The sequence below is a fragment of the Podarcis vaucheri genome, assembly GCF_965113315.1.
Source record: "Podarcis vaucheri genome assembly, chromosome: 16".
NCBI classification, from domain to species: Eukaryota; Metazoa; Chordata; class Lepidosauria; order Squamata; family Lacertidae; genus Podarcis; species Podarcis vaucheri.
In genome coordinates, this window is record NC_138754.1 from 19,131,329 (window position 1) to 19,151,038 (window position 19,710).

General features: G+C 49.0%; 1 protein-coding gene across 1 annotated transcript; it reads left to right on the forward strand.

Annotated features, from left to right (window-relative positions):
• Positions 1-6,905: 6,905 nt before the first annotated feature.
• On the forward strand, positions 6,906-15,450 carry LOC309521329 (uncharacterized protein). The gene is made up of 7 exons (XM_082203713.1): positions 6,906-7,022; positions 7,620-7,781; positions 8,829-9,031; positions 10,370-10,616; positions 13,249-13,532; positions 14,432-14,490; positions 15,237-15,450. Exons 1-7 carry the CDS (start codon positions 6,921-6,923, stop codon positions 15,347-15,349), a joined length of 1,170 nt encoding a protein of 389 aa, XP_082059839.1. The 5' UTR covers positions 6,906-6,920; the 3' UTR covers positions 15,350-15,450.
• Positions 15,451-19,710: the final 4,260 nt, after the last annotated feature.

A 19,710-nucleotide genomic window follows, 5' to 3' on the forward strand; every position in this document is an offset into this window, starting at 1 on the left:
CTCTCATTACCTACCCTCCTGCCCTGAGCCCTGCGGATCATTCACCCCCTCACTCTGTTCAGGGGCCAGGGCAGGAGGGAGGATCCGAGGAGATTAGGCAGAAAGAGAGCGGAAACGGTGGGTGAAATGTAGCAAATGAGAACCTTGAACTGAGGAAGGAAAAGGAGGTCTGAGAGACCCCAAGGAAGACATCTTTGCTGGCCTTGATCTCATGGTGGCCTGGAAGGGGGGGGGGAGTCCTGGAGAAAGCACCCTGATATCTTGCCACACCTCATTCAGAGATACAATACATCTCCTGTGTGGGTACTTTTAGGCACACAGGAACCTGTACATTTCAAATTACAGTATTCTATTTCTTGAAGCACGAAGTGAAGTGCGACCTTAAAGCATGGGGGGCTCACCCTTTTCGGTCCCTACCAGGGAAGCTGCCATTTTCTAATTCCTAGGCCTGGAGGGTCCATTTAGCCATCATGGCTAGAGGAACCCATTGATAGACTTCTTTTGATTAATCTGCTTTAGGGCCATTTAAGCTACATCTTCCAGCAGTGAGTTCCACAAGTAATATTCATGTGTGAAGTATTTCTTTGGACTGTCCTGTACTGGTTTGTTTGTGAATCCATTTCATCCAGTGACCCTGATTCGTAGTACTCTGATTTGAGGAGCAAGGGTGAGGAATGGAATCAAGCAATCCACTTTCCCTTGTGTACCACACAGAATTTTAACAGACCTCTCACACATTTCCATTGCTTTAGCCATCTTCTTTCTAACCCAAGGCCACTTCAAGACAACTTTTTTACTGAACATTCAACCTTTGTTTGCAAGGAGATGAGATGACTGCCTGCTATTTATTGAGCATTCATTTCGATTTGTTTGCTTTAGTTAGATAACATTGCTTCAAAGAAGTGCTATCCCACCCAAGTCTGATCTGTTGGGGAATTGGGTTCCTTGCGCAAGTCCTCCCAATCAGCCGCAATTGCGCCACTTGAATTTGCCGGCATGTGACTGAATCCCACCCCAAAATACTCAAAGAAGACCCAAGCACTTTTCCTGATAGAGAGAGGCATTGCTAAGTCCTTCACTGAACTCCCCACGGGCCCATGAAACAAATCTGCAAAACTATACATGCAAATTTAGGCCTGCTTTCAAAGGGAAAGCCACTCTGTAAACAAAGTGGAAAAGAATGCAAATTTTTGAGGAAGAGGCAAGAGGGTCAGTGCAAAAGACCCAGAACGCACACAAACACACCCTGCAACAATGCCCTGGAAAATGCTCCAGCACTTTGATTCTGTCGGCCTGCCTCTCAGCGTCAATTTCAGGCTGATGTCATGCATGCAAAAGTTTACAAGAACCCACCCCATTGTATTGCTTGCATCAGAATGCCAGGCTGTATTTAGCCTTTCTGGGGGCGAATTCAGTAAATGAAAACAACCGTAACAAACAGTTGTCAATTGCAGCTCTCAGCACCTACACTTCCCAGGGTTCTTTGGCCACAACTGTTGGCTTGGTATGATACTGGTTAAAATATATACTGTAGATACTGGTTAAAATACAGTGGTACAGTGGTACCTCGGGTTACAGACACTTCAGGTTACAGACGCTTCACGTTACAGACTCCGCTAACCCAGAAATAGTACCTCGGGTTAAGAACTTTGCTTCAGGATGAGAACAGAAATCGTGCAGCAGTGGCACAGCGCAAGCAGGAGGCCCCATTAGCTAAAGTGGTGCTTCAGGTTAAGAACAGTTTCAGGTTAAGAACGGACCTCCAGAATGAATTAAGTTCTTAACCCGAGGTACCACTGTATGTTGGTTTAAGAACAGCTTAGTTTATGAACAACAAACACAGAAGTAGGTGTTTTGGTTTGTGAACTTTGCCTTGGAATAAGAACATGCTTTGCTTCCTGTTGAGTGTGTTCCATTTGTAAATTGAGTCCCCTGCTGCTATGCGAAAGCACACCTTGGTTTAAGAACGCTTTGGTTTAAGAACGGACTTCCAGAATGGATTAAGTTTGTAAACCAAAATACCACTGTACACAGTGCGCATGGCGCCTCAAACACGCAGGTAATGCCACGTGGAGTTTGGTCCTGAGAAACCTAAGGCGCCACGAGGCATGATCTGATCATTTCGAGATACTTCACAGAAAGAGATTTCAAAATGAAAATATTGAATGAATTAATAATATTAGAAACTATTCAGTCAGGGTAAGTCACTTCTTTTTTTGTTTTGTTTTTAAAAGTTTATGCAGCTTTATTCATCCGGGGTGGGGAAGTCACTTCTCTGAATCCAGTGGATTTGCGCAGCCAGGCTAATCCTGGCCGGCCTTCGGAGGGGATCTATCGGGTGCTCTGTCTGGGGTGGGGGTAGGGGGATGGCAAAGGACTGCATCAGAGGGACCGGGGTGGGAGCAGGCAGGGGACCGAGGCTGATGCTAGACCTTTGTTCCCCCGGCCTCAGCTTGCAGCCTCAGTGGGAAGACGGCCTGACAAAAGAGCCCCTTTCCAACAGACTCCCCCCCCCCTCCGCTCTCCTCCCGCTTCCCTATTCATCCTTCAGCCTGAATTAGAGCGAGCCCTCCGCTCCCTTCTCACCCTCTCCATTCAAAAGGCAGCCCAGGCGAGGGGGCGGAGCCAGCCTTTCCAAACGAGCCAATCCAGCTGCTCCGCAGGCTCCATTGATGGCGTTTCCCAAAGCGAGTCTCTTCTTCTTTTCTTAAAGGGGAGGAGGCGTCGGAGAGGGTGGATAGAGCCAATGAGCGACGCAAAGGGCTGTCAGCTTCAAGGAAGGGAATGCCAGCCTCCTCCTGATTGTTGGGGTTCGTCCGCCGCCGCCGCCTCCAAGCTTAACGTTCGTTCCGACTTGAGCAAGTTAATTCGCATTGTTGCATCTCCAGGCGGTTCTTGCCTGTGGCATCATCAGGCTTCCTCTGGTGGTTTCTGAGAGGCGCAGTCCCGCCAGTCACGCACATTTGGGGAACTGGGGAGGTGCGGGGATAAGTTACTGCTGCTTCCCTTCTTTTCTCGCTGCCAGCGCGGCTTGCAAGCCTAAGAGACCCTAAAGCAGGCATAGAGAAACTCGGCCCTCCAGATGTTTTGGGACTACAACTCCCACGACCCCTAGCTAACAGGACCAGTGATCAGGGATGATGGGAATTGTAGTCCCAAAACATCTGGAGGGCCGAGATTGCCCATGCCTGCCCTAAGGCGGCTTTCCCTGCCCCAAACCCAGATGTTTTGGACTACAACTCCCATCAGCATAGTCGTATGCACTGGCATAGTCAAAAATTTCTGGAAGGTCCTAGGTTTGGGGAAAGATAATTTAAGGTGAATCTGGTGCTTTTAAGGAGGCAGGATTTGCCCAAGTGCTCCATCTGTTTTAGCTTTTTTAAAAATGAAACTCATTTATTGAGTTTGCAAGTTACTGGGAACCAGGCAGAGGGCTTTGTCTACAGTGGCACCTGCCCTGTGGAATGCCCCCCCCATAAAATATCAAGGAGATAAAGAACTACTGTACACAACTTTTAGAAGACATCTGAAGGCAGCCCTGTATCGGGAAGTTTTTAATGTTTGACATTTTATTATGTTTGTATATGTGCTGGAAGCTACCCAGAGTGGCTGGGGAAATCCAGCCAGAAGGGCATGGTATTATTATTATTATTATTATTATTATTATTATTATTACCCTCCTGCCTTTTTCTCCAAGGGGCTTAAGATGGTGCACATGGTTCCCCCACCCCCTCATGGTTCCCCATCCCCACAGCAACTCTGTGGGGCAGAGTGGGTTGAGGCAGTGACTGGCCCCACATCACTCAGTGAGATTCATAGCTAAATGGTGATTTGAACCCTAGTCTCCCAGCTCCGACACTAACCGCTATGCAACACTCCTTCTAGTTCTTTAATCATTTGTTTCCTTTCTCAGTGTGTTGGAAGCCATTTGGAAGAGGGGTCCCTCCTTATGGTGTTCTCACCTGTCTCTTGCAAAGTTCATACCTGCCTAAGAACCTGGCTGGAGCAGACTGAGCTAGGCACACTTAGCAGAATGACTATATGTCCTAGTTTACAGAGGGCAGTCCATTATTTGAACAGTGCCCCACCACTTAAAACAGCTTCCCAACAACCAGCCACATAACATAATTTATGGACCTAATAGGTATCTAAAGCCATTTGCACATAACAAATAGGAGACTACACAACACAAAACACTGCTTCTGTATGTAGGTTTTATTTTATTTGGTTTTTTATCTCATATTTTGGAAATGTACATCCAGATTTGTTTTTCCTTTAAAAAATTTTGGGGCCCCCAAGAGAGTGGGGCCCTAAGCTATATAGCTTGTTTAGCTTATACGTAAATCCGGCACTGCTTATACCACTTTCAGCACTTTCAACATTCTGGCTACAGCCACCAGGGGGATGGGGCGGCTCCTCTATGATATATTTTTGCTAAAGATTTTACAAATACGTCCATTGTCTCTTTTTTCAAGTTGCGTTTTCTACAGATCAGTTTCATTTGTTGTGAGACATTAGGGTTGCATACAGTGTTAGGTTAGGAAGAAAAGAGGGGGAGAGAGGAGGAGGGGGCAAGGTGGGGTGGGGTCGGGTGGCAATGCTTCTGTTCTTCGACTTAGTGTATGTGTGGGGTTTTGTGTTAGCGTCATTTGTGTGGGTTCTCTTACTATTTGCTTGTATTTCCTTGGTGGTGAGAGAGGTTGGGGGCAGCCTAGGGTGTGGTTGGTTGTCTTTGGTTGGCTGTACAGTGGTACCTCGGGTTAAGAACTTAATTCGTTCTGGAGGTCCGTTCTAAGCCTGAAACTGTTCTTAACCTGAGGTACCACTTTAGCTAATGGGGCCTCCAGCTGCCACTGTGCCAGTATACAAATATACTGAGGCAAAGTTCTTAACCCGATGTACTATTTCTGGATTAGCGGAGTCTGTAACTGAAGCGTCTGTAACCCGAGGTACCACTGTAATGAGATTTGTTTTTGTGTGTGAGTGGGGTATGTGTGTGTTTTTGGATCAGGTTAGCCAGATTGATTCATATGCTGTCGGTGGATTATTGTTGTTGTCTTGTTGGGCTGGGGGAACCATACTGGGGTAAATGCGTCTTCTTCTGTTTGTCCCCGTGTCAGTTTCAGTTTATGGCTCCTCTGTGATGAGAACTTGAGATAATTAATAACTAGAATACAAAAAAGGGAGGTGTGAGGAGGTTGATGAAACAAGATAATGAAAGATAAAGACTTGGGAATATTGGATTTTTTAAAAATTTTTGTTTGCTCTTGTTTTTGGTTTTGATGTATTGTGTGTTTTGTTCTCTTTTTTCTTTTTATTGACTTGTATTGTTTAAATTTTTTTTCTTCTTTTTTCTTTTCTTTTTCTTTTTTTCTCTGTAATTTTAAATTCTTAATAAATATCATTTTTTAAAAAGAAAGAAAGAAAACTTGCAATAAGCCAAGTAAGAGATGACATGATAGAAGTTTATCAAATTATGTGCAGCCTAGATAAAGTGAATAGAGATTTTGTTGTTGGTGTTGTTCCTCCCTCTCTCATAACACCAGAACTTGTGGACGTCCAATGAAGCTGAACGCTGGAAGATTCAGGACTAATAATAATAATAATAATAATAATAATTTTTTATACCCCGGCCTCCCCAGCCAAGACCGGGCTCAGGGCGGCTAACAACCAATAATAAAAACAAGTTGATTAAAATACAATTTAAAAGATTAAGCTACAATATTAAAACAATTAGGGAGCAATCTCTTCATAGGAGGAGAAAGGAAAAAGAAAGAGGGGGAGTAAATCAAACTGATTCTGAGCCAAAGGCCAGGTGGAACAACTCTGTCTTACAGGCCCTGCCGAAAGAGATCAGATCCCACAGGGCCCTGGTCTCATGAGACAGAGCATTCCACCAGGCCAGAGCCAGTGTTGAAAAGGCCCTGGCTCTGGTTGAGGCTAATCTAACTTCCTTAGGGCCCGGGACCTCTAGGGTGTTGCTATTTATGGACATTAAAAATAAAGGAAAGGACTTCTTCACACAGTGCATAGTTAAACTATGGAACTCGCTGCCACAGGAGGCAGTGATTGGCACCAACTTAGTTGGCTTTTTAAAAAGATTAGATAAATTCATGAAGGATAAGGCTGTCCATGGCTATTAACTACAGTGGCAATGCTCTGCCTCCCTGGTTGGAAACAGTAATGCTTCTGACTATTGTACCAGGAAGGAAGACGGCTCTTCTGCTTGGGTTCTGCTTGCTGGTTTCCCAGTTGGACTAGATGGGCCATTGGCCTGATCCAACAGGCTCTTAGAATCATAGCATTGTAAAGTTGGAAGGGACACTAAGGATCATGTAGTCCAACGCCTTGCAGTCAAGGTTACCAGACGTCCCCGTTTCCCGGGAACAGCCCCCGGATTTACAAATCTGTCCCCATACAAAATCCATTGAAGTTGAAAAGTGTCTCCCCATAAGGGGATTGAACCTGCAACCTTGGCATTATCAGCACCGTGTTCTAATCAAAGGAGGTATTCAGGTGTGCCATTCTTATTTATTTTTTAAACGTTTTAATTCTGCAATATCAGTTAGGCATGAAATTAAATGACCATGGTTGCTAAAAGCCCACTTGATTTGGCAGTCTATTAACAAGGATAAACAATAGTGTGGGAGAAGACATTAGCGTTTGGTCAAAAGTTTGCACTTCAGAAAAGTGTGTTTTTGTTTCTTCCACTAGATGGAGATATTGTGCCTTTATAACCGCCGTGCGGCAACCTCTGTATCTACAGTATTGCATTTCTGCTGTCCACATTGCGGCTGTTGCATCCACAAGAACCCTCTTGTGAAACACAAAAAGGTGGCAGTCCCAGGGACCCTTGAGCCTTGGCTCAGGATTCTGCAGGCAGATCCATGGCAATGGAGTGAGAGGTCATAGAGGGAAGGATGACATCACAAGATTGCTCCCGCAGAGAGCGACATCCAAGGGGCCTAGGAAAAACAGGGACTGAGCAGGGCTGGCAGGAGGGGCCGGAAAAAAGACCACAGGTCAGTTGCTGACACCCTTTAAACAAGCCGTGGTAGAAACAAGCGATGAGCACAGGCACCAGAGCATGTCCTTAGCCCCATTACCCCATGAGTTGGGTTGCCAACTGATGAGGGGAGAGCTTGATCTGCTTTTGCAGAAGCCACACCTACAAGGTCAAGATCTACAGCAGGCATAGGCAAACTCAGCCCTCCAAATGTTTTGGGATTACAACTCCCACCATCCCTCTCTAACAGAACCAGTGGTCAGGTATAGTGGGAGTTGTAGTCCCAAAACATCTGGAGGGCCGAGTTTGCCTATGCCTGACCTACAGCTACCTACAGCTTTCTAACCTGAAAAGGTCTGCAAATCAAGAGGCCTTAAAGGCACAGGAGCAGCAGTCAATGGGAAACCTGGCAATCCTGCCTGCAAAAACAACTCACAAACCAAGGCACTCAGGGAAGGTTGCCACCTTTTCCTCTCAGCTTTGCTCCTGTGCCTTTATAACAGTAGCCTGACACATGCACACATATAGTTATCTGCTGCAGCCCTTAATTCTTCCCTGCCTCTCGCCCCTCTCTGCTCTTGTTCTAACCACTAGTCTCTCACACCCCATGTAGGCCATGGAGCAAGGGAAGACGATGGAGGCGCCTAAACCACCCAGTCACATCGCCACCAAAGGCCTCTTCAATTCAGCTATGGGGCCCCTCCAGCGCCAACTACGCTCCGGGGAGTACAACCTGTTCAAGTGTGCCACCATGTTTGAAAGTGACTTTGTCCAGGTACAGGAACCTGCTCCTCAGTTTGCTTCCTGGAACTCTGGAAATGCCGGGCGTTGAACTCAACACCCTTTTGCATGCAAGACGCGGGGGGGGGGGGGGCACTGAGTCAATATCCTTCCCCAACTCACATCCAGAGTTTCTCAAGAACTGGGCAAAACTCAGCTGAAGAGTGTTCCCCTTTCTCCGTCGCTACAGAAACATGTTTGGAAAATTTGGCCCTGGCAGAATTCTCCCTGCTGTAACCAACCCTACAAATAGTCTGGGATGCTGATACGAGACATGCCGCCATGTCTAGGGCCTAAAGCAAACACTTTAGGCTGCTGTTTTTCTGTTCTAGTGGCAGTGAGTTTCACAGATGCAGTGAGGATGTTAGCTGGTAACCTACATCTGCAGTCTAGTAAGTCTGGTAAGCCTGAAGTTAGTTTTCTGTGGAGTTAAAAGCAGGAGTGTTTTCCTATCCCTACTGGAGCAGTATGGAATTGCAGGCTGTGCTGTGAAGTTTTGAGTACAGTTCAGTACATAGCTGTTAAATCTCCAGGAACATAGGGAGTGATGTCTGTTGTTTGCAGAGAAGTGAGGTGATGTCTGTCAGGGGGACTTTGCTCAGTCTGTGTCATTGGAAGCAGACCCCTTCTGGGGAGCTATCTTCTTAGGCTGGTTTGTTAGAGGAGTTCATCTCTATCTCCTAAAGGCAGTGTCAGCTTTTTCTCCCCAGCGCAAAGGGAGGTGAAAAGCAGGGAGAGTGAGTCTTGGTGGATGTCTGTATATATTTGCTACCAATATGCTTTTATGCCTGTCAAGTAAGCTTCTACACTTGATCAAATCTTTATGGTGCCCAAGAGTGTTCATTGGCTGCTGTGTGTACCTTCAACCCTGAAGACACTTCCAAGGAAGCAGCTGCCTTGAGATGTCACTCTGCAGAGTATGGATACTGGCACACACACACGTAGCGAAAATGATGCTGGACCCAATCCTTCTAAATCATCCGTCAGAGGTTGATGGATTGATCCAACAGTCATCACATGGTAACTTCTCTTTGCATTGCAGGTCAGCAAGCGAGGTGGCACCCTGGACGTCCACAATCAAGTCCAGATGGTGCGGGTTGCCATTGCGGCCACCAGCCCAGGTCTTCAGATCCCCAACGTGCTGTTGCTGGCCCGGCCAATATTCCCTTCTCGACAGCAGCCTCAAAGCCTCCAGGCCGCCCGGTTACACCGCACTTCGATGAATACAAGGTTTGAGCTGACCAGGTGAGGCCCAGGTTGCCCATTTTCACACCAAGGCAGCACCCTGCTTAAAAAGGCCACATTTGCATGATTTAGAGCACTATGGCACAACAGTCAAGACTTCCTCACAAAGAATTCTGGGAGCTGTAGTTTGTTAAGGGTGCTGAGAGTGGTTAAAGGTAAAGGTACCCCTGCCCGTACGGGCCAGTCTTGACAGACTCTGGGGTTGTGCGCTCATCTCACTCTATAGGCTAGGAGCCAGCGCTGTCCGCAGACACTTCCGGGTCACGCGGCCAGCATGACGAAGCTGCTCTGGCGAGCCAGAGCCACACACGGAAACGCCGCTTACCTTCCCGCTAGTAAGCGGTCCCTATTTATCTACTTGCACCCGGGGGTGCTTTCGAACTGCTAGGTTGGCAGGCGCTGGGACCGAGCAACGAGAGCGCACCCCACCGCAGGGATTCGAACCGCCGACCATGCGATCGGCAAGTCCTAGGCGCTGAGGTTTAACCCACAGCGTCACCCGCGTCCCTGAGAGTGGTTAGGAGACCCCTATTATCCCCATAGAGAAACAATTTCCAGCAGGCCCAGCCCACCTATGGGGCAAAGTGAGGTGACTGCCTCAGGTAGCAGGATCCACAGGGACAGCAGATCCTAATACAGTGGTACCTCTCATTAAGAACTTAATTCTTTCTGGAGGTCTGTTCTTAACCTGAAACTGTTCTTAACCTGAAGCACCACTTTAGCTAATGGGGCCTCCTGCTGCCGCTGTGCCACCACTGCGCGATTTCTGTTCTCATCCTGAAGCAAAGTTCTTAACCCGAGGTAATATTTCTGGGTTAACAGAGTCTGTAACCTGAAGCGTATGTAACCCGAGGTACCACTGTATAGGTCTTTATTCCCTTGTTCCTGATATAGATTTTCACTCACCCCTTCTTACCTGGTGGGGAAGGGGGCGCCATTTTGTGGTTTACCTCAGGTACCAAAAATATATTGGGCCGACCCTAATTTCCAGGATGGCTTAACAATTGATCCCACCTTACAGGGAGCTCTGGGAACTGTAGGCATTGGCTCCCAAATGTTGGCAACCGCAATGGGAAGCCCACAAGCAGGACGTGAGTGTAGCAGACCTCACTTTGTTTCATTCTAAATTCTCTTGCTGCTTTCAGAGGTAATTTTTAAGAATGGCTGTGCTATTTCAGTGAAAGTTCCTAAATCTTGTGCATGGCATTAAAAAGTCTTAATAAACAAAGGGGGTGCAGATTGTGGTGTGACGGCAAGTCAGTTCATAGACCCCATTTTGCACTCCAACAACAAACACACATACAGATCTTCCTCCTTTCTCTCCCCATCTCCCTGCAGGCTCCTTCCCTTGTGCTTCGTCAAGATCTCCATCCATGACTTTGATAAGCAACAGCTCCGATTCAAAATGTCCACCGGCCGCACTTTCTACCTCCAGCTCTGCCCACTACCAGATACACAGGAAAGTGAGTTTGAGTCATGGGTCAAGGTTGTCCACCTGCTGCGACCCCCCTCGGACGTTAGCCTGAAGAAGGAGCCTGTTGAAGACCTATGGAAGCCAGGCCAGCCTGCTCTCAACGCTACAGCTGTGAGTTCCTTTGGGGTGATGGAAGTGAAGCCCCTAAAAGTAGGAATGCAGGGGGAATGTGGGAAGGAAGGTGAATATATTGGCAAAACCTATTGGTGTTTCACAACTTTCTGACTAGTTGCAGGACCTTAGCCCGACCTAGCAGAGCACACGCAGAGTTCACGAAAGCAATTGGCAACTTGGCTGCAGACAGGATGGATGAAGCAGGAACCAGTAACTTGTGGTTAGGTGTTTATTATACACAGTGCCTATTTACAGGAGCAAAACAGAACACGGATCTTTAACTTGCTCTCTCATACGTCTCACAACTCCTACACTGACACTTGTACATTCCAGTTAAAGGTAAAGGTAAAGGTACCCCTGCCCGAACGGGCCAGTCTTGACAGACTCTGGGGTTTGTGCGCCCATCTCACATCTATTGGCCGGGGGCCAGCGCTGTCCGGAGACACTTCCGGGTCACGTGGCCAGCGTGACAACGCTGCTCTGGCGAGCCAGAGCCGCACACGGAACGCCGTTTACCTTCCCGCTGGTAAGCGGTACCTATTTATCTACTTGCCCCCGGGGGTGCTTTCGAACTGCTAGGTTGGCAGGCGCTGGGACCGAGCAGCGGGAGCGCACCCCGCCGCGGGGATTCGAACCACCGACCTTTCGATCGGCAAGCCCTAGGCGCTGAGGCTTTAGCCCACAGCGCCACCCGCGTCCCATACATTCCAGTTAGAAGGCCATTAATCAATATTCCTGTGAGAGAGCTTGACCAATCATGGAGCTGTCTCCATGCCTCTGTATCACCAGGCAAACTTACTCCTTCACATTGCCTTGGCTGTCTGCTAAACCTTAATTGACTCTGTGTGCATAGCTGCACATATTCAGATTCCCAACAGAAAATAGGGACACACCTATAGTTAACACACACTCCTCTCACACCAAAGATTACTTCAGAAGACCCCAGCCCTCTCCATTCTCACAGATGGATGATCTCTACCATTTCGGAGATGGAAGTAGGATAATCCTTGAAGACTTCCACCATCCCTGCTCTTGCACCAAGGATTCCTGTTTGAGGTGCATTCTGCCATCCCTTCACAGACACCCCACTTTGCTCTTCTCCAGCACTTCTGACACCAGTGTTGCACACATCCCAATCTCTGAGTGGTGAGAGACTCCAGGCGTGCTTGCTTTTTCCCAGGGTTCAGTTTCCTTGGAACGAAGGTCAACAGAGACTGTGGCGTCTTTATGATATATGGATTTCTTGACACATATATTCAACCTGAGCATAGGATGGAGGGGCACACAGCATTAACACCACAACGGATATTGCCTCCCTGTTAGAGTTCCAGGGAAGCCCAAAACCTTAGCTTTGGAGTCCAGCACTGAGCAAAACATGCCTCTGAGTCTCCAGCTGCCAGCATTAGCAAAAATTCTCTCACAACTTTCACATACACAGTCTTGGCCTATTATTCTCCATCCTAGGATGATGTGGCATACAACCAGAACAGATGGGGAAAAACTCACCCACATGTCTCTATGGGAACAGAGCTCACTCTTTTAAGATGTGAATGACAGGTATTTATTTAACTGAGCAGCTGAGGCCATTACCTTGACAAATGAACTGGCCTGATTGGTTCAGTCAGCTTCGTCCTATAGATTCTAGCCTCCCATACACAGGATCACTGGTCTAGATTATACCCACAGGTATGGTTTAGACCCCTCAAATCTATAACAGTTCATTGAACTGGTCTTAGCTGTTTAAAAAGCAGTGTTCTTCAACCTTGGAGTCTCAGATGCTGTTGGACTATAATTCATCCAGCATAGCAGTTAGTCTGGGATGAATGATGGGAGTCCCAGCCCAACAGCATCTGGGGAACCCCAGCTGAAAAAGCTTTTAAGGGAATTTACTTAGCAGAGCTGGGGTGGAGTGCTGTTAGACTGAGAAGTGCTTGGTAGAGCTCTGTGGGTTCTGAAGTAGATTAGTAAAGGTTTCTGAATAGTAGTTGTTCACATTGTTTCCTCTCCATTTAAATAAGGCTGCTAAAATAAAGTAAGTTTGGAGTAACCATGAGTGTGTATGTGAGAGGACTGTGAGCGCCACTCATTTCAGGTTCTGAAAACGTCTTCCTAGCCTCAGCCTGTGCTCAAAATGCATTATTTATTTCTATCTTTTGCACCTGGCTTTGGTTGGGTGACCTGACGGTTCTAGCAAACAACAAGCAAAGTCAGTCTGACAAGCCTCATGTCTGTCCATCCCTACAACATATTACAGGTATTACTACTACACAGCTTGAAGCAATCGGGTGGATAAAAACTGACTCCTCTTGGAATAAATATTGTCCGGACCCAAAATATGGTTCCAAAGCTTTATTAATAGAACTTTCTTCAAACAAATAATGTTACAGCCAAATAGTTGTAGAAACTTCAGTGGCACCCTGTGTGAGCCAAAAATTTAGCACCCTCCCACATCTCACCTTCTGTTCTGCTCAATTCACTATGTCATAGTTGTGACGCCTTACAGCACCCCCTAGGCTTGGCACCCAATGTGGGGAAACTGGTCGCGCTGCCCTAAATCTGCCTCTGTCCCCAGGAAAGAAAATTAGGTCTATGGCCATTGTTTCAAATACCTTGTTCCCCATCCACCCAGAATCCTGCGCCCCAGCTCCCTGCGGACAGAGAGTACACCCTTGCAGAAGTCCTAAGCACTTTGCAAGAAGAAGAGGACAAGAGGAACCCAGCTGAGCCCTTGACGAATCAGTATAGCATCCTTGAACCCAGCAGCAGCCCATCTCCAACTCCCAGCCAAGGGATACCAGCAGAATCGGAGAGCCTCCCACCTTCAGAGGGTCCAAGTTCCAAAGAGCTCCTTCAAAGGTCCTCCAAGGGCAACAAGAAGGACAGGAGGCATAAGGACCGCTCGTCTGGAAGCAGGTACCAGGGAAATTTTGTGCTGGCAGCCAGAGCGGGGAGCTGGGATTTGAGGCTGACGGCGAAAGGGTTCAACCCATACCACCCCAGACAAACATACGCTGACAGAAAGCTCCAGTTGGACATTATGGCAAGCTAGGTGGTGCACATATACACCAGATGTTTTTGAACTCCAGCTCCCATTACTCCCAGGCAACATATCCAATGGTCAGGGATGATGGGAGTTGTATTCTGACAACGTTAGCTACCCATATGGTCATTTGGACAACTAGTTCCCAATATCCTATAGTATAAGAACAGCCTGGCTGCTGGATCAGACCCAAGGCCCATCTTGTCCAGAATTCTGTTCTCACAGTGGCAGGGGTGTAGGGTGGGGTGGGGGGCTACCAGGACGATCGCCCCAGGCACATTTTTTAGGGGATGTTGCTCATGCCGCCCTCCCCAAGCCAGCCCTGTGCTGCTTTGTGAGGCTGGGATTTAATCAGATTCCAGCCTTGCAAAGCTGCTCAGAGAGGGTCGCGTGAGCCTTGTGTTGCTTTGTGAGGCTGGGATCATTGCAGCCTTGCAAAGCAGCTTGGGGCTGATGTTGTTCAGCAGAAAGGCCTGGGCAGGCTCAGGGAGGACGGAGTCAACAGTGCCCCCCTGTCAAAGTACATCCTGTATCTGGTGAACCCAAATTTTCAGGAGAAAAGCATTGAGATTGGTGCTGTTTATGTGGATTGTGCTAATTAAATGGGACTGCAAAAAGCAGCAAACCCACAGTAAACTCCAGTGTGGACAAGCCCTAATTGTGAGATGGGGGAACCACACCCACTTTCTGATTGTCCTCATGGTGAATGGCGAATGGAGGAGGTTTCACGTGGACATGGCAGCCATTCTCACAGGTGCTCTTCCTGTTTCAGAAAAAGCAGCAGAAGGAAAAGGTCAAGCAAGTCACGCCGAAGCCATTCATCAAAGAGAGGTAAGAGCTGCTCGGGCCAGCTTCTCAGAGCCCATCCCCAAACACACCGGAAGATCCATGCCACTGTAAGCATCTCAGGGATCTGCCATGCTTCTGCCTGTCCCTCCGCTGAATCACAGCAAACATCAATTGGGTTTTCTGCAGATTGGCATTTGCTGCGGTTCAGCAGCAAAGGACGGGTTTGCCAAGGAAAGCGGTGGCGCAAATGGAAACTACTCAGACTGTGCCTAGAAAGCATTGGACAAGCAGAAAACCTATTGGAGCTGTGCTTTCTGGGCACGGGCAAGCAGAAGCCCTTAACCCATGAATCTCCGTCCACCCATTAATCCAGGGATGCCATATTGGATCAACATTTCCAAAATCAAATGGATTTGAGAATTGGCATCTGAAAATAAGGCAATGGAATAATTGAACTGTCAAATAGGAAGGCACCCTGAGGGTCATCCAGTCCAACCCTCCGCAGTGCAGGAATAAAGTTATCGCATGCTTCGATGGTCAAAGGCTCCAGACGTTGGTTAGACTCCCAACTCTCATGATCCCCAGCCAGCATGACCAATAGTCAGGGGGATGTTGGAGCTGTAGTCCAGCAACAGCGGGGGTGGGCACATTTGTCTACCCCTGGCACAGCCAAAGATGGGTAGGGGCAGTGCTGCATGCCTGTGCTCATGGAGGGGAGGGGCAGCAGGTGAAGGCGGTGGGAGCAGCTCCGCTGACTCCTCTCGGGGTCTCTCCTCCTTTTCCTCCAGCTGCCAGCCGGAGCCCCAGCAAGATCTCCTCTATTCTCATGGGTTCCTTCTCCAGCACCAGCCACAAACACCACAAAGAAAGCAGAAAGGAGGGCAGAGAGAGGAGGCATTGAGAGTGGCCCAAGAAGCAGAAGAAGCCCCAAAGGGACAGAGATGCTTTCCCCTCTTTTCCAACCATCTCTGACTTTAATAAAAACAATGGCTAGAAAAACCATACCGTTGTGAGTCTTGGGCCAAGAGGCACAGGGGAGAGGGGAGGCTGGTGGGGGCAGGAGAGGGGTGGGTTAAGAGGGGTCTGGCCAAGGGGAAGTCATGACACCCCATGAGGAAAGTTTGCAGCGTTTGGGACTTCTTAGTTTGGAGAAAAGGCGAGTAAGAGGTGACATTATCAAAGTTTATCAATGTATGTCTGGCATGGAGAGAAAAAAGCTTTTCTCACTCTTTCACAACACTAGAACTCTTTGTACTATGGAGACATTTGATTGGAGCCATAAAATGGCTTAAGGGTAAAGGTAAAGGGACCGCTGACCATTAGGTCCAGTCGTGACCGACTCTGAGGTTGCGGCGCTCATCTCGCTTTATTGGCTGAGGGAGCCAGCGTACAGCTTCCAGGTCATGTGGCCAGCATGACTAAGCCGCTTCTGGCGAACCAGAGCAGCGCACGGAAACACCATTTACCTTCCCGCCAGAGTGGTACCTATTTATCTACTTGCACTTTGACGTGCTTTCAAACTGCTAGGTTGGCAGGAGCAGGGACTGAGCAACGGGAGCTCACCCCGTCGCAGGGATTCAAACCGCAGACCTTCTGATCGGCAAGCCCTAGGCTCTGTGGTTTTACTCTGTGGCTTAGGTCCCATTTAAAAGCAGTATATCATACCCAAGGTAAGGGTGCAGCGAGTGACTAAGACCAGTTGACAATAGGCCTTTCTGAGCTACAGGCCTCTGAGCAGATTCTTGGCCATGCCTATCCCTAGGGCCAGGCCTGTTTACAATAACTCTGCTAAGTTTATTCATGTAAGGGAGCACTTTGTAGTATCTGCAAGGTTTCGAATGGTCTGCAGCGACTGGATTAGAAGAAACAAGCTACCAAACTATTTACAAAATAGAAACTAGCCAGGTTTTCTCAGCTTCTTTTACTGGCTGGTGTCAGCCAGAACTCATCCCCCAGTTTCTAAATCACTGTAGTTCCTGCTCACATTACAAGCTTATTTATTCCTGGGAAGGCTGGGTTTGGACATGCCCAGGGCAGTTCAGAGTCTGAACCCAAAGATGCTCTCTGGAGCAATGTCCAGCCTCGTTTCTCCCCAACCTGGCTTAAATGGACGTGGTTTAGCCTGCAAAGGTTGGACCCCACCAAAGACCACTTCCATCTCCCCATCAAGAGGCTGCAGTCATGTGAGCAACAGGCAGAGGGCAGTATGAATTCGGCTGGCATGGCTGTGATGAGGAGAGAGAGAAGGAAGAGCAGCTGCCCCTGGCCGCAGCTGTTAGGCAAGGACCTTGGAAAATCGCAGCAGATTCCCCCTGAGATGGAATCCATTGGGATGGTTCTAGAAAAGACTGGGAATGGAGGAGAGGATGCCATTTGACCGTGTAGCTACAGCCTGGTCTGAAAGCGCACGATGCTTTGCTTGAGAGGCTGACCCGCTTTGAAGGTACCTACCTTTGTGTGCCTTCGTGGAAGGAAGCGGGGCTGTCAAAATGATCAACAAACCCCACAAAGGAAGAAGCAAGCTTTTACGTTCCCCAGAACTCTTCCTCACACTGGATGTTAAGTCCATTCGGCTCCTTTCCTCCCTGGAAATCCATCCTACTGGAGTCCGGATCGTGTCCCTGCTGCCAAATTGGCCAATGGCGGCAGAAGTTAATGGGCGTTCCCCTGGGCACGGGACCAAGACCAATAGCAGCCCTTGGCACCTGCGCCCAGGGAAAGTTTAAATGCCGGGCCGGCAGGGCCTTTTGACTTTTCTCTTGCCTGTTCTCCTACCCTCCCCCTCTTGGATTGGTTTTTGTTCATGTTATGTACTGAAGTTCTCACACTGGGCTAGCAGGGGGATACTGTAGATAGTTCAGGTCCACATACTGTATGCAAATAAGGGATTGAAAGTGACGTTCAGTGATTGGATAGTTACAGAAAGTTGTTACAGTTATGTTGTACTGGAGCTCTATATAAGCAGGCTGGCTGAACCCTTCAGTTCAGTTCAGTTCTGTTCCAGCTTACAAATAAAGAGCTGCTTTGGAAGAATCGCTGTGTTGTCAGATATGGTCACCCACAACTTAACAGTTCAGGTACTGTTTGACTTTGCTATTGGACAATGTCAGGCACCTAATTTTCAGAGGCAGGATAGGAATTTTCCCCACTTGGCTAATTGGCACCGCCATTTGGGTTTTCGCCTACCTCGTCACAATCACAACTTTGTAAGGTGGATAGGCACTGGGTAAGCCTAGTCTTGTTTGAGAGGAGGTTGTAACCTCTGCCTGCCCCTCCACAGGTGAGGGTATCCTGTTAAAGCGATCCAGGAGGAGTGGCTCGTGTCCGATGGCCAGACGGGGGCTAGGTCCATACCACTCCTCCTAAGGGAACCACTTGGGGGACACCCCAATTTGACTTAGGTCATAGGGCATTACCCCCACCCCTACCCCCATTGGCTTCACCCTTAGAAACACTCCCAGCGGGCGGGCGGGAGGGACATGCACAGTTGCTTACCCCAATGCCTATGGTCAAACCTCACATCTGTAACCAATAAAGTTGTGGCCTTATTTGATCCCAAACCAATATCTTGTGTTGTGTCTAGTTATTTACACCTTAGGGAAGGTGGTGGGGGGGACATGGGACCTCAATACACAATCAAGAAAAGGACTGGATCGTAAAATATATATACCGTATTTTTCGTCCTATATGGTGCACCGGACCATAGGACGCACCTCATTTTTTTTGGGGGGGGGAAATGAATTAAAAAAAAATATTCCCCCCCCAGCCCTGGCTGCCGCCCCAAGCCTTGCGCTCACCTGCCCGAAGCAGGGGAAGCCCTCCGGAGGGCTTCCCCTGCTTCGGGCGAGCGTCAGCAAGCCATTGCAGACACTCGCCCGAAGCAGAGGGAGCCCTCCCGAGGGCTCCCCGTGCTTCGGGCGACAGGCTGCCGCCCCAAGCCTCGCGCACCCGGTGGGACCTCCTGCCGGGTGCGCGAGGCTTGCAGACTCTCGCCCAAAGCAGGGGGAGCCCTCCCGAGGGCTCCCCGTGCTTCGGACGAAAGGCTGCCGCCCCAAGCCTCGCGCACCTGGTGGGACCTCCTGCCGGGTGCGCGAGGCTTGCAGACACTCGCCCGAAGCAGGGGGAGCCCTCCGGAGGGCTCCCCGTGCTTCGGGCGACAGGCTGCCGCCCCAAGCCTCGCGCACCCGGTGGGACCTCCTGCCGGGAGCGCGAGGCTTGCTGACACTCGCCCGAAGCAGGGGAAGCCCTCCCGAGGGTTCCCCGTGCTTTGGGCGACAGGCTGCCGCCCCAAGCCTCACGCACCCGGTGGGACCTCCTGCCGGGAGCGCGAGGCTTGCTGACACTCGCCCGAAGCAGGGGAAGCCCTCCGGAGGGCTCCCCGTGCTTCGGGCGACAGGCTGCTGCCCCAAGCCTCGCGCACCCGGTGGGACCTCCTGCCGGGCGCGCGAGGCTTGCAGGCATTCGCCCCATAAGACGCACCCCGATTTCCCCTTCATTTTTGGAGGGGAAAAAGTGCGTCTTATGGGGCGAAAAATACGGTATTCCTGGGTGTGCTGAAAAGAAAGCTGACGCCCGAAAGTGGAGTGTGGGAGATGATCGTCACCTATTAGGGGAAGGGACATGGTTAAGTGCTTTGCATGCAGAGAGTCCCTACACATTCACGCCTGAAATCCTGGTGAGCTGCTACCAGTCTGTGTAGATAATACTGAGCTAGATAGACCAATTGAAAGAATGGGTATGAGTCAGCTTCCTTAGTTCCATTCTTAAGAGGAAAACCAGGGCACTGGTGTCCCCCTCGCATTCCTGGCCTCACACTGAGGCTCACTGCTAAACACCAGCACCCCTTAACCACCACAGAAGGTGCTTTTCTGTTTCCTGTTTCCTGCATTCATCAGCTCCTTGACGCCTTGCCTCTGCTGGCTTCAGAAACAAGAGGGTGTTTGGAAACTGCCCATCGCCATGTCATTTAAAACCTAAGCACGGTTAATCGAACCAAAGCACACAGTTTGATCAGATGCATGTTTGCTCAGGGGTAAGCGTGTACACAATTGCAGCCTTTGGTCAAAATGGGAGGTGCCATCTCTTATGCCTCCCTTTCACTCCAGAATAGTGCTACGGTGGCTGTAAACTTATGCAAGCTTACTCTGGAGTAACTCCCGTTGAAGTGGTGGAATTGCTTATTTTAAAAATCCAAAGAGGAACAGTGCCACTAGACAGAAAGAAACAGACCAGTTGGTGCAAGAACATAGACTTTACTGGGTC